Genomic DNA, 16170 nt, shown 5'->3' on the forward strand with positions numbered 1-16170 from the left:
GGCATCACTGAGTTCACTTTAAGCAAGACCTTCTGTGAGCACTTGAGAATCTAATGCAGGCAGAGCTCTGCGAGATCAGTCATACTGCAGCACTGCCCCTATGATGCCAAGTCTGAGAGCTGCCGTCACAAATGCAACAGTCTTATCGCTAGCAAGTTTGTACCTTAAATTGCCAGTACACAAACAAACTGTACAAGTACACCTACATAAACTGCAACAGTACTATACAAACCAGAATGCAGGCCTACGTCAAAGATAAGAGGAAGGAATTGCAGATGTTTAAAAAGAGAAAGAAGGAAAGTTTATGTATATTAGAGAAAAAACACACTTTCCAAGTCAAATTATGAAAAATGGAGCACCTGAAAAGGACTGAAATTCTATGCTATTTTTAGCCCAGGTTCATATACTTCACCCTTTCTTTGTCACAGGCAAATTCTCATTTCTCTTTTTTCAAACACATATTTCTCAGGTTCCACTCATAACATAGCTGCATTTTCTTGTCTCCAATGCTGTCTCAAACTAGCTTCCTGCTGCCTCCAAATCCTTACTACAACCCAGGCTGCTCATCTTGTTTCCTTCTGCCAACAATCTGCTTCCCACCTTCCTGTCCCCTGTCCATCCAAGGGCAGACACAGATCTGGCTGCATCATGTTGGAGTAAGGAGACCCTCAGCAATACACAGTAAGTTAACACTTAAAGGCATAATCTCTCCAAAAGGAGGTAGGGAGAACTAAGTGTGGACAGGACTGGCCCATGCATCTGAATGTGTCTGGCTGCAGCAGAGGAGGGCAGCGTGCACTTCTGCAATGCTCTTAAGACTCCAGCTCAACATGAAAAGGCAGCAACTTTGGATGGGCATCCAAGTCGCAGGCAACATATTTCATACCTTCCCAAATGAGAAGTACTGATGAATAGCATAGTAACATGCATGTCTGAGTCTTCAAGGGGGGGCGGGGGGGGGATCAAAGGGGCAGAAGCTGATGGCCAAAGAAACCAAGCAGGAGAGCACAACAAACATCTTCAGAGTAGAGTATTACAGAGCCTTCTAAAAATTAATCTGTACCTGATGAAAACACCACCAGAGAAAGGAAAAAAACCTCTCTCTCTTTGAAGCCAGGCCGAGCTTTCACACTTTGTGTTTTGAAACATTTGAAATACCATACATGTCCCCAGACAGATCTAACAAAAACTTTTTTCATCCTTCTGAATACAAAGTGTTCCTCTATTCTCACTTTCCAAGAGAGAGTATCCTGAGTTTGAGGCACTAATGGAAAGCTAAATCTAACAGGTTCAGAGAACAGTTGTTCACCTTAAGCAGTCCTGAAAACATAAAACAAATATTCTAGTAATGAAGTAACAGTAATTCAGAAAGAGGCACTTATTCAGTGCTGATCAGTAGTAAAGTTCACTGAAATTTACAGTGCTGAGTGACTTTCTGCTTGTTTCTTCTTTTTATTATTAGGGGTATTGATTGTGCCCTGAACACACTGTTCTCAGACTTGAACTGGACTGTGATCAGGGATATTTTGTCGTTAATTTGAGACTAGAGTTTGATAGTTTTCACTTCCAACACACACATAGATCATGGCAATTTCAGGCTGCTTTGCACAAAATTTTTGTCTCCTGAAGTAGCTAGTGCTCAGAGGCTCTTAAATTAGCTTAATTTTTCATTTAGTCTTTTCTTTTTAAAACCACTGTCTTCTAGATATGAGCAAAGAACAATATTATGGAAGAAGAAATACAACTAGGAAAAAAGGTTTAGATCACTAGATTCTATTTCAATTACTTTGAAATTCCTGACTACTACAATAGAGGCAGAAGTATTAGTAAGTGGAAGGAAAATTAGAGCAGTGCTATATTCATTTTGAAAATTCTAACTTTTTGTACATGAATACAGAGAATTTCAGAATTTAATAATTTCAGAATTAAAAAGGAAAATTTAAAAACAGACACTTCTCATTTATAGAGGAACCGACAGACTTCAACTCATGAGTGCTAAATCACTATTCTAATAAAAAAAAAATTGTTGCCCTGAATGTTCTATCTTCACTAAGAGATCATTATAATTGATCCTACTTCCAGAAAAACAGGTTTGAAATACACACTGAATTCTGCTTTTGAAGTACCTCCTTCAGATGCAAAGCAGACAGGAGCTAACTAAAAAATTATCAGCGAAGTTCTGCAGCAGAGAGTTCATCAGAAATAAAACACACTCTAACACAGTATTAAGTGTCTAATCAGTTATAACTAGTAGGTCAGTCATACAGAAATGAGGACAACCAGCTCTTCAGCCTTTCAAAGAAAACAAGAGGAAATTACCCATTTTTTAAATTCAATACAGAAAATTGGGATGAATTCTCCTAATACAACAATGGGCACTAAAAGTTGTACATAAGCTCTAGTACAAAAATTTGTATCTTTTTTTAAAATTCTACATATTAATCGGTGGGGAACAGTTACTAATCTAGTAATCTTCCTCCAAACATATAATCCAGAGCAGATTTCTCTGTCTATGAGAGTAAGTACTCAAAGGATGTCTTAAAGAATTTAACAAACAGCAAAGAAAAATACAGAAAAATGAAAAGGTAGTATCAACAATCAAAAAGAAGGTGCATATATGTTAATTGTTCCCTTTTCTCATTTTCAAAAAAGGTTAAATAAAAAAAGGGCAACTTTCCTTCCTATTAAATACAGCTAATTTTATTAAGGAGTAGAGCAGATATTAAGGAGAGTAGCTTTGTTAAAAGCTCCTATATGGATCTGAAAATACTGTATCGGCAATCAAAATTTTATATGCTGTGCTACTTGAAAATTAGAGAGTCAACAGTAAAGAAAGACATGGACATACTGGAGCAAGTCAAGCAAAGGGTCACAAAATTCATGAAGGGAATGGAATACCTCCTATACAAGGAGAGGTTGTGTTCAGCCTGGAGAAGAGAAGGCTCAGGAGGAATGTTATCAATGTGTATAAATACATGAAGTGAGGGATAAAGAAAACGAGACAGAGTCTTCTCAGTGGCGCCCAGTAACAGGTCAAGAGGCAATGGGCACAGACTGAGACACAAGAAAACAATTTTTTACTGTGAGGTTAGTCAAACACCGGAGATAGTTGCACAGTGAGGTTTTTGAGTCTCTATTCTTGGTGACATTAAAACCTCAGCTCGAGTCAGTCCTGGGCAACCTGATCTAGCTGACATTCTCTGAGCAAGATGGTTAGACTAGATAATTTTTAGAGTTTCCTGCTGAACTCATCCATTCTGCAATTCTGTGACAGTAGTATTAAATAAAACAAGATGGTAATTTAAAACACAGAACTCCTCAGAGAAAGCACTTAGAGTAACAAACAAAAGATTGGTAGCTTTTGCAAGAGCCTAATCAGCTTTTAGTACAGCCTCTTAGGAACACCACTGGCAGGGGCCGGATACAAAGTACTACAGACAGGAACATTGTAAAAATGTATCTAAATGTTTCATGCTCAGTTAACACTGAGCAGCCTCAACTACAGAAGTTCATTCTCCCAATTCAGGCAATCTTCACCAGCACTCCAAGAAACTTGAGTGCACATCTACCAGAGAAGCTTCAGAGCAGCTGTCCCAAGCTCTTTTGGTCCTCTTAGGATCCTAGAGAGGTCAACAAAGTAGAATGCCTAATGGCATGCTTTTCTTTTCAGCTATCAAATTGGTCTTAGAAGAAAAGATCACTAGTTTTGCTTTGTTCATATGGATCCATTCAAAACCATTACAGCATTCAGATCACAGCAATGTCAACCAGTCTCACTCAATCTGCCCCATATCTGGTTTTCCAGAAACCTAATAGGTTTCATTCTGACAGGAATCAAATTATGAGGGACCAGTTTAAAATTATTCCCATGCAATGTTTTAATACCTCTCCCATGGACAAACTTAAAAGATAATACAATCACAGCATTTAATTTGCATACATCTACTCTAAAAAGAACAGTATTAAGAAACAACAATTCAAAAACTTGATCTGGGGTACTCTACTAAGAGTCTTCTAACGGCTCAGACAGCAGATGACTGCAGCTTGGCACAATCTCTCTTTAGTACTCTTATAACTCTCATTCCATTTCATTAAATGTTTGTAATTATTCTTTCCTTTAATAATTGTTCTAGAGCACTCGTGAAGCCAGAGGAAGGGCATGTGAGCTTGAAAATTCCCACTTTCCTAATTAATCAGTTGGTCCAATAATACACCCTGACATAGGTTAATCTAACACCCTTGTTAAAATGCCTCACCAATGGACTCACGATTTTAAATGGTAACTCTCATGTGAGAGAACTGAAAGAACAGTCCATCCATTCCAGTCCATTAGGTGCTTTGAACTTTACTCCCACTTTCATTGGAACAGTTTCTGTTGTTCTGACAATTATCTTCATAAACTATTTTCTCATGGACTTATAATCATCTGTCAAATGGTAATCTTAATGGGCTGTTCTTAGGTCCAGACAATGAGTACACAAAGGCAGAATCCTGAATTCCTAAACATTTGATTTATTAGTGAAGGCTTAAAGGAAACATATAAAAGGATTGCAATGGTAATTCTGATCCACTTTACTAGCATGATTAGTAGATCCATAGCTGGGTCCAAGAAAGCTAAAGAGCCAGAAATATAAATGTGCTTTTACAGCACAAGGACACTAATATTGGCCAAAAAACATTACACTTGAACCAAGAACAAGAACAAACCAATTGCTACCAGAGCTAGAAAGTACTGGCAAGAGTGCCCAACACTGTCTTCGAAGGCTAAGAGACAACAATGCAAAGAGGAGACAGCGTTTGCAGTAAAAGCTGATGCACCAAACCTTCAGTGACACAGGAGATGGCTGGTGATGCACAGATTCTGTATGATGTCAGTGTTGAGCTCTATGACAGCCTGAGAATCTCAAAGTTGTGAATGGCAATTTAAACCCTGAAAACAAAGTGGCTCTGCAACAACTCTGCTACTAAGCTTTGTGACAGGTTTCAAGGAGTATCAGACCAAAGTGACTCCCTTGTGTAGTGCCTTTCTTTAATAACAGTGGACTTGCTTTCAGGCAGTATGCTGAATATTTCTGTTACATGGATTTCAGCTCGATAGAGCTACCTGAGAAATCTGAATGTGAAAACCACAAAAAGGCTTTCTCAGAACAGACAGTCTGAAGTTTAGAGCTGCTGACTACTTTATTTGCAGATTACAACCTGGATGCTTGAGATTTTCTTATGTAAAGAGAAAAAAAGTTCAAAGCAAAGTGCTTCTGGGCAAACCAGTAAGTATTCTGAAGTAACCAGGGATTTCCCTACATCATGTACACTGATGGCTTGACAACCAAGAGAGACAACACTGATCTAAGACTGCCTATAAGCTTCCATACACCTCCACACTTGTGGCACTCCTTATGTAATACAGGACTCTTCTCAAAAATAGATGTGAAGAGGAAGCTATTTTCTTGTCCTAGAAAGAACAGCCTGAAATCTCAGTTTTCCACTGTGCTTCAGAAATTAAATCCCAGGCAGATTGAAGGCAATGCTCAACTCAGCATAATCAATAATCTAGGGAATTAAATTGTTTGTGGTGATGAGGCAATCAGAGTCAAATTACCATCCTGTCATTCATCTACATCCTAAGGATGAGATCTTGAGGAGTTAGAATATTTAATAATGCTTTGTCTAAAAAAAAGTTCACAACTAACTATACTTAAGAGAAAGATTTGCTTTCTATCAACTCCTAGATAGAATGTAGGTACTAAAAAAGCAAGTTATCAGCAATAACAGATGCTACAGAGGGAATACTATCATTAAAATAGTCTAAATGACACAGGCTATATTCACCACTTTCCAATGATCTAAACAAAAGAGGCATTTATATCTATAGAAATAAAAATATTTTTTATTTAAGAACATCCTATTTGTATTTTAATCTATTTTCAGAGTTATTCAAATTGCCCTAAGAATTATATTTTAATCAAAGTTTTGGATAGCTGATATTATTTCAAGCAGGCTTATCAATGTCTTAGGATGCCAAATGTAAGTGGAAATAAGGAACCATGATTTCCAGACTGTCCAAGTGAAAAGTAATTTACTAAATTTACAAGTGAATATTTTCTATGCGCACAACAAGAACAGCAATGATGCCTCTGCAATTGCCTATATAAACACAAAGGGTCTGCCTTCCAGAGGTTTAATCTTCTCTGAAAATAAAATAAAAAAAAAAATAAATCTTTAAAACAGATGCAGTGCATACATAACTGGCAAAAAGCTGGTAAATAGACTGGGGTATGAAGGGAATCTTACTAATACATAAACACAATTTTGGTCTGAACACACATTAATAAAAAGGATGGTAAAAACCAACTTTCAGTTTCGTCAAAATGTAAAGGTATTGTGACATTTAATATTAAATTACAAAGACGTGTGAAAAGGCATAAAAGCCGCTTATCTGTACATTAACACACAAAAAACTAAGTAAGAAGAATTAAATTTATGATAAAATAGGGTCTTTATCACATGGAAACTAATGTTTCTCTGAGTGTAATTCAACCTATTAATTTTGTATTTTTTTATTAAGCAAAACTAATGTCAGTCATGAAGAGAAAAGACATCATTCTATCAGTTCAGTAGTCCACTCAAAGGGTAATAATATAAGGTGCTACAGAGGACTGTCAAACTCTCAGTTACAAGAACTACATATCAGAACAGTAACATTCCTTCTCAGACACAGTTACTTTGTTAACTCCTGAAGCACAGAGATTAATAAATAATTGTGGAAGCCTTTGTTATCCATACATCTAACAGTCTTTTAAATCTCTTTAATCTTTTGACCTCAATTACATCCTGAGGAAAGATCTTCATAGGGCACACAGGCAATGTAATATTGTCAATGTTTCAGATAATTTATAAATGTGCTTATGAGAATGAGCAATATTATGATCTTTTCCCATTACATGGTAGGCTTGGTATACCATTCATTACTTGTAATAAAACACCACTGAAGGTGGCACTACCTTCATTTAATGCCAGTAAAAGCAAATTTGACTAATTTATAAAAAAATGGCATCATCAAGAGCAGGTTACATCCAGGCTGGGGGCTGAGGGAAGGGGAACTAAGAAGGCAAAGAAGATTACACAACCTTCCCACACTGACAATACAAAGATCACACACTATGAACTGGGGATCACAATTCCTTTATCACTCTTCTTCTGAATTCTATGCATTTCCAAATTTAAAACAGTATCATCCAAAATAAAAGCACACAGACTGAGTTATGTGAGGAGGAGAATCATGCTTGAGCCTGTTTGAGTACAGATGTAACACCCAGCAGGATAAATAAATAGAAAAGAGGTGAATACAGAGCTGTTTTACAGTTTCAAGAAAAAAAAATTTCTTTCCTTAAGCACTTTGTAAGTAAAGAGCAGTCATACATTTTTGCTAAGGTCCATCACTGATTTCTTTTCACAAAAGGAAGAAGTAGACAGATATTTTATTTTAGCTTACATATTAGGAAACAAAATGTTTTTCTGGTAAATTCATGTTGTCCCTGTCCATTGCATGCTTTATGAATTCAGATTTAACTGACCATTGAAGAGGAACTATTATTCCAATGACATTGCATTCAAATGGAAATACCCCATAGCAACAATGTACTAAGTCGACTTTAGATGTGTGGACTGTGGGTGAAACCCACTGAACGAATGAAACCACTGAAAGGAGTCACTGGGATATATGGGAGAGAAAAAAAGGAGGAATAACTGTTTCTTTGAGTAAGTCATTCCTCAGCCCCTGCAGAAAGACAGGAAATTGGGACCAGACACAAGTTGTGCTGAATGAGAAAACTAGTTTGGGACCACAGAACAACACTGACAAAACTCAGAAAATCTGACTGAATGGTCAGAAAATTACAAGGCTTTGCACAAAGATTAGTTTCTGTAAATCTATGTATTTTTCTGTAAATCTATGTATTTTTTTGCATTTTTCTTGCAGGTTAAGTAAAAACAATTTAGAAATGCATTTACAAATGTTACAGCAATGTTCATGTGGTAAAACTACTTTTATAAAAGCCCAAATTTTGTTTTTACTTAGCTTACCATTTTGGGATATACCCAACTTCAATGAAGGAATTAAGCACATGAGCAATTAACTACTGATCTGATGATGCAGTAATACAAATTATCTAGCTCAATCACTTCACCTTGCTCTATCGTACTTGAGCAAATTTCCTTTTTGTTGCTTCTCATAGATTTAAAAAATATGTAAATTGCTCTGCAAGCAAATACTGCCAACAGCAGTATTTTAGCCAAATACCCACAAACCCCCCACTATTAATAGAATTAAAACATACAGCAAGTTTTTAATGTAGTTCAATAGCTAAAATATTGAAACTACAAAACCTCAACTTAGGAAAAGTTGACATATAAAACACCTATATATTTAGTAATCTTACTAGACAAAAGGGAAATGCAAGTGCATTTTGAAACATGAAAGATGTATGATTTTGAAACAAACCTTGTCCATCAGTTTACTTGCGTGAAGACTCAGGCTATTAAAGAATATTTTCTTGCTCAACAAATGCATTTCTTCAATTGTTGTCAATAGTGTGGCTGCACTGTTTCCTACAATACCACTGAAAACAAAATTAAGATTACTTAATAATTCTGAAGGGAGAACAACATGACAGAGTCACGTACTTAAACATCATTTCAAATAAAATAATTTTCCAAGTTGAAAATTTACAACAAATAATTGCAGGGAACAGTTCTCCATATTGTCTGAGAGGTAAGTTGACTGTAAGAACAAGCATTATCAATTATGTCATTAAGCAGATACTAAATACATGCTGTCAAACTTGCGCAAACTTTTTTGTAGAATCCTAAAAGTTACTGGATTTCTGCTTTGTTATGCTGTAAATCTACTTCTGTTATAGAAAACAGATTAGATAAAGAAAAAAGGGTTAACAAGTATTCTATCATACTCTCCTTTAGGGATAGCACTATCTCTCTTTTCCAAAAATGTAAGAATTCATGACTTGCTATTCCTTCAAGCTATCACACTTAGCACAAATATCCCATAAACCTTCAATGGCACTACAGGACTATGCTCCTCTCACACATACACTCTCCCTGTGTCTAAAGGATATGTACTTTTAAGCTACAAAATGGCAGTGAAATTCACTGTGTCATAACAGGACTAATTTAAACCTGATTTTCAGGTTCTAATCTTGTATTTAATAGATCATTTCTCAAACTGCTTTTTCCTTTCATTAGTGAGGTGCACTTTATACAGAGAAAATTATTCAGCTGGTAGAAGGTACTTCAGTGGTCTTTAAACAATGTGTTGTTAACAAGACCAAAAGACTGCCTAAGACCTTCCATTTTAACATCACATTTTCAGCTGCACCAAGCTTTATAACCACAGGGAAACACTAACTTTGGAGACAGAAAAATGACAACAAAAATATTTCAAGTTTTTTGGACAGTAAAATTAGGAATAGGTCTTATATATGTTCTACCATAGACCTGTAGTGCCATCACAATTGAGAAATTTAAATAGGGTGGGAGGTGCCCAAGAACCACTTGTCCCAGTCTGCCCAATATCTAAATGTCTTTTCAGACAGAGAAGCTCAAGTAGCAGTAGTAATGATTCAAATTCTCTGCAGTTCAGTCTGCAGTTCAGTTCAGTTCAATTCTCTGCAGGGCTACGGAGGAAGATTTTTCTGCTAAGTCCGCTTCTAACCAACATAAACTACTGCATATGCCACAATGTATGAAAACAGCAGCTCTGCCTTTTCTCCATTATTTTATCTATTCATAGTGGCATCTGGAAGATTGGAAGGTGATTGGTGCACCTTCAACGGTGAAGTTAAGGAATGAGGCAAACATCTTCCCAATAGAAAAAAAAAAGTGCATACTTAAAAAAAAAATTATCAAAACACATTTGTTTAAAGAAAAAAAGAAAAATTGAAGTTCTAGAGATAATTCTAACATTTTCTCCAAGGGGACTTGATTTTGTAATCTTAAATGTTTTGTAGAGTTTTTTTGTATACTATTTGAACCTACACAGAACAATAAAGAAACAGTTTCCATGCAAATTGATGCTATATTCCAAAGCAGATTTGGTAAGAATTGAGGAATGACAACAAGTAAATGGTATCTGATTGATATCACATGTATTTCTCCTTGATAGTACTTGTTACAGTACAGAGCAAAAACTAAGCCATAGAAGTACTACTTTTAGTAGATTAATCTTTACAAATACTATTAGGGAAAAAAGGTATTTTTAACATACTTTGTAATTTCGCATACCTGATTGTATGGTGGTAGAACTTGAGAAGATTAGAAATCTTGTACAGTAAAACTGCTCCTGGTTCAGCAACAATCACCTGTTCAATTCTAACCTGCAGCATGAACAAATACAAGCATCCTTCAGGTCACAAATTTCAAAAAGCCAACCTCTTGCAATATATGTCTGATTTTTGAAAAATAAATTCAACCAGAAATAAGTTTAAAAAGAGAATGCCTTGTTAACTATAACATTCGACTTGAACCAAAGTGCTTCTGGGTTGCCAAGGATCTGGGTAGAAAAGAAGCAGGTGTATGCATTCTTAAAAAAAACTCACAAACCCAAAAAGCCTTCAAAAAATCCCATTTCCCTACAGATTTCTGCTGCAACTTGTTATCGAAAATTTAAAAATAATGAGATCATTTGATGGATCCAGGACATACTGGACTCTTCCGCAGCACCAAATAGCAGGAACAGCTGCAATGCTGCAAAATCACTACACTACAACAGTAGATCGTTCACATCATGCAGCAATTCAGAACATCAAAGTATTAGGTATTTTACCCAAAAAAACAAAATTTCACCTGGATGAATTCTCTTCTTCACTTAAAGGAGAGTCTATATATCTCCTACCAGTATTTAATCATAGTAGACTGTTTTTAACACTTATAACATTTATTTATAACATAAATAGTGACTGTTGACTATTTATCTCAACCAGGAGATAGTGGCTACACAGCCTAAAACAGTGCTGATTTGGACAGCTGATGTCTTGTCTCCATGGCACACACATTCTCAACCCACTCATAAAAGGCTGCCCCAGGGTCAACCTTTGTGCACTTATGAAACAGAATAGATAGTGACTTATCACTGCACTGCTCTCCCACGTGCCTGTGTGTGAAAGAGCTACACACAAATCACCAGCCAACACTCGCTCTCCCAAGTTATTTGCTGTTCAATGGAACACAATGTGCTGCGGTGCCTTCTTCTCAGAGGCAGCTGCAGGGAGAACCAACTAAGGTTATGCTTCCTCAATCCTCTCCCCTTGCATTTAATACACAGACCAAAACAAATAATACTTTTTAACTCTTATTTGCGATGGTCAATGCACTAAGTTTATTTCAACATACAAAGGTCAACTTTGCCCTTCAATGTGTCTGTACATACAAAGGTATATAAACAAATACTTGTCTCCAATGTTACCTGAAAGGTCATTTGGGCATGGATGCTGAGTATATTCTAGGTGTACAGCAAAAAGGAATACAGCAGCCAGGGAAAAAAGAGGAAAATCAAAATATTGACTAAAAAAAAAATCAATAGCTAAAAATAAAGAAAATAATTAAAAAATAGAAAAAGAAGAGGCAGAAGGAAAGGAAAAAAATAAATATTTGAGGGTCATGAAACAAAAATAAGAATTAAAAGAATCCAGCAGGAAAAGAGGAAGTGCTGCTTCTCACACAGAAGTCTTCATTGCACTAGAGAACAAAAATTTTTAAGTGACTCAACCTAACCTGTTCAGGGAAGCCCTGGACTTGCAGCTCTTATAATTTCTTCACCCTATGCATCCTGTTGTTAGCTGACCATAAAAGACTATCTGATGTCTATGTAAGGCATCAGAAACATTTTGTTTTGAACTCATCTTAACTGTTACGGCAAAGATGACAAGTTTAATTTAAATGTTTTTTGGGATTCTCCTACTTCCATCTGAAATGAGAGGCCTGTGGTAAGATCTACGACTAGGGAGTATTCAGGATTCACCTAAATGCCTGAAACGCAAACCAACTATCAGTGAGAAATGTAGACAATTTATACTGCATGTAACCACTACCCTTCTTCAAAAGTAAGGAAACTATATTATATTGTACATTCACATGGAAAGGCATAAATTAGTATGAAAATGCTACATAATTCTGTAAGTATTTAAAAGTGCTTGTGGAAATTCTATGACTATGCTTTTATTGAACTACTCTATACTTCAGTATCAACTCAAAGTGACAGATTTACAAACATCAGCAGAAATCCACTAGAAAGGCAGTGTATTGTGGTGCCACACAACTACAATACAGAGTGGTTTCCCTGAAATCAGTGAAGTTATTTTTCTTATTGTGGACAATATTCAGAAAGAACAATTTATTGTAGAAAAGATTGCTTCAAATTGAGTCTATTTTTGTTGTTACTCTCAACATGGTGGCTTGCAATTATCTATCTGCATTGTATGAATTTTTTCTTTCCCCAGGGGAAACAATAAGTGCTCCATATTTTACAGTGGGAAGTCTAAGCTGGCAGTGAATTAAGTTGCATTCTATTAAAATACAGAATACAATGGGAAGTCTTTAATTTTTCTTTAATTTTTTTAAAATTATTTTTATTAGCATAGTAACTAATTGACAACAATATTTCAGGGGATGTTTCTACAGAGAGCAGAAGCACAGAAGTATAAAGAGTTTGGCAATCAAAATGGAAAATATTCTGTACTGAACTATAAAAACCTCAAGTATAAAAATCTCAGATCAAGACCAAAACTCCCTCTTACTTACACAAAGGTTTCATTCTATTCCTAATTACTTCATTGGAATGCACAGAAATACTGAGCTCAAACATCAGCATTCAGTATTAACAGAACTAAAGCATGCAAGAGGAACACAAAGTTTGGCAAAAATCTTACAAGAAAACAAAGCTGTGGTGATTGTTTGTTGTGACAGGTGTTTTCCAACATGTCAAACACTAAAGGCTGCAAAGAATGGTCATAATTCTATGGCAACAGGCACAAAACTGAAACATAGGAGGTTCTGTCTGAACATCAGGAAACACTTTATTTTTACTGTGCAGGTGACTGAGCACTGACATAAGTTGCCCAGAGAGGCTGTGGAGCCTCTGTTTTTGGAAGTATTCATCTAGACACATCGACTCTTCTGTGATCCTGTGAGATTCTAAATGGCACTTTTTTGATTTTTACCTTTCTCTGAACTTTATCTTTTCCTTATCAGAAACTTACATATAGTATCCAGAAACCACCTGTTTACATCGGGGACTAAGTATTTGTCAGCTGGACATAGTTGTTATAGCTACAGCATTCTAAGAGAACTTTATTGTAATAGTATTTAGCATAGCAGATTTTATTTTAAAAGCATTTGGATTTATACACTGCACAGTCAGGCAATTACTGGTATCAGCTTCATCACCTCAATTATTTTAGTGCTTATGTGAAGCACATCCAATAAATAAGTCTGTCAATCATTTGATGGATCATCTTAATGATTTCTATCAAATGCACCCCCTAAACTTACAAAGGCTGTAGCTTGAAAAAAAGACAACTACAGAGGGATGCAACAAAAATACAACAAAATCAGGGTAGCATAAAGATGGTAATTAGGAAACAATTTTTCATGGTCTCTTTCAAATACAAGAGCTGGAGTTACTAAACAAACAAAAAAACACAAACCACAAAAGGAGTTGACTTTTCACACAGCAGAGTTAAACTGTTCACTTCCCTCCTGCAGGAAATGTAGTGAATACCAACATTTTGTATCAATTCATGCAAGAAAAATCTATTGAGGTCTATTAAGTAGAAAGACAGAAATAAGCTCAGTAAGTCCTTAATATATTCACAAACAGGCAAGGAAACTATCGTACAGAAGTATCATGACACAGCTGCATAGCCTATATACTATTCCCTAAGCATACGCTAATGAGCACTATGAAAAATAGGGCACTAAATTAAATTGATTTTTCATTTGACTCACTACTACCTTTCCCATATACTTATCCCAAAGCTAGATTTTTGTACATAAGCACTCCTCAACCTAGGAAAAGTAAAACAAAATCAAGACTCAAATTTAATATCCTAGTATCTCTCAGTATATGACTATTATAAACCAGGTATCTATGAGCTTAAGGAATCTTTAATTTGAGAATCATAAAACCCTTCAGAAGTTGAGAATCTAACTCTCAGCCAAGGGCAATGAAAATATGTTGAAGAGATGGGGGTACAAGTTCTGAAAAAACGTGATAGAAGTGCTTTTCCATTTAGAGGGCTAAGGAAAACAAAATACTTCACCTTCAGAGGCCTGCAGACACCTTCTGTGATGTGCCCAACTACTTCTTGAATATTTTCTTCCACACCTATAGTTAATGCAAACACATGCTAAGATTATGCAAATGTAATTCTCTTTTCTTCAAGACTATAAAACAAATAAACAAACGTAGGAGGTACTCCTCCATAAAAAGCATTATGAACTGTATGTTCTTTTCTCCACACAACTAGAAAACACCTCCACTGTACTTCAAATCTAGCCATTAAGAAATAGCTACATGACAAAACAGTCCTGGAGTCATTACCTTTTGCTATTCAGATTTGAGGGAGAAGCAGCAAGGGGAAAACAGGGAGAAGCAGCAAGGGGAGGAATAAACGATCTAGCAAGAAGTTGTCACAGTAAGGGTCAATATTAGCACTTCGTGAAATTAAACTAGGAAGAAAAAAAAACCAAAAAACCAACCAGGCCAGTAAGATGCTCAGGGAGCAACAGTACATCCCATTTTGAAAGGCCTGAACAGCAAATACATGTCTGTCAGTGTTTGGTACTGACACACTCATGGCACTGTCACAAATTAAGTGACATGTATACCTCCACACTGCTGTGTGCTGCAGCATTAGCAAACGCTTCCTCCCCAGCAGCAATTGAAACTCGTCTTTCACAGAACTATATACAAGAGAGAATATTGCCCTATCTTATCATGAAACACAAATGAATTGTTGCATGGCAACCAGTACTGTCATAAATCAATCAAACTGAAAGCAACAGATCTTCAAGCTCTCACTTCAGTAACAACTCAGAATAGATTTATGGAGAAAGCAATACTTTAATTCTAATTTAAAACTTGTCAACAGGAGTTCATCTTCAGATGGGACCCATGCAATGAAAGTAAACAAACTGACTGTGACATGTGACAGAAATCAGGTGACCTGAAACTATATTTTGCTTATTTCAGACTAAGAGAGATTACCTCTGAGAGTAAAAATAATGAAAGATCAGAGATCTGTGCCAATGCCTCTTTACACAAAGCTTCATCAAAAGCCACATAAGCAGTAACAACTGAATTCAGCGTGGTGGCTCTAAGAATTTTAACATACTAAATTGGTAAGGTAATAAAAATAGGTTAATATAATTGACTACTGTTATCAAAGCAGAAAGCAAGATTACACACCACAACATGCATGCTCTCCGACGTAATGGCTAGCTCTCACATACCCCCAACAATTTACACATTTTTTAGTAGGAACAGTCACACTTTTACTGTTCATCAACATAACAAGCACCTAGCACATATTTGCAATAGTGTATTTAGACCAGATTGACTTAAAAACAAGTTGTTGGGTATGAAATTTTTAGCTCCAAAAATATACAAGTTCGAATACCAAAGGACATGGAATAACAATTTTGGTGTACCACATGCTTGTGCCTTCGCATATATTTTCACGTTCAATTAGAATACTTGGATTCCACAACCAGTGAAATCTTCCAGCAGAATGGGTTATGTAACTGGTGCAAGTTTGACATAAAAGAATTACAGAACAAACAATTCTTAGAGACCCAAAATAACTTTTAGAAAATGGTTCATAACTGAAGATATGCTTCCGACTGCTTGCTATACCATATATAATCTTTTTCTGTGTATCCTTCTATAAAAGGAGAAATCTTTCTTGGACTTTGCTTAGCTTCTGTTCTCCATCTGGGTTTCCTGTAACTCCATGAAAAATGGTTTTACACTGCACCTCAAAATGCTGCAGTTCTCCCTTCCTTTCAAGTACAAGTTCTCTGTAAGACTGGAAGTCTCCTTCTAGCAGAAAACCTAAGCTCCAAAGATGAGAACCAGATGCTTCATCCCTTTCCAGCAAA

General features: G+C 36.0%; 1 protein-coding gene across 2 annotated transcripts in view; it reads right to left on the bottom strand.

Moving 5' to 3' along the window:
• COG6 (component of oligomeric golgi complex 6) overlaps positions 1 to 16170 on the bottom strand; it is a 53153-nt gene that overhangs the window by 13286 nt on the left and 23697 nt on the right. For both annotated transcript variants that reach the window (XM_027674461.1, XM_027674462.1), the window contains exons 11-13: positions 14331 to 14395; positions 10297 to 10388; positions 8501 to 8618 (exon numbers count right to left, since the gene is read on the bottom strand). In XM_027674461.1, the coding sequence (XP_027530262.1) occupies positions 8501 to 8618; positions 10297 to 10388; positions 14331 to 14395 (275 nt within the window). The remainder of the gene's footprint in view (positions 1 to 8500; positions 8619 to 10296; positions 10389 to 14330; positions 14396 to 16170) is intronic.

This window comes from Neopelma chrysocephalum, unplaced genomic scaffold, assembly GCF_003984885.1.
Source record: "Neopelma chrysocephalum unplaced genomic scaffold, ASM398488v2 Primary Assembly neopelma1_25, whole genome shotgun sequence".
Lineage (NCBI taxonomy): Eukaryota > Metazoa > Chordata > Aves > Passeriformes > Pipridae > Neopelma > Neopelma chrysocephalum.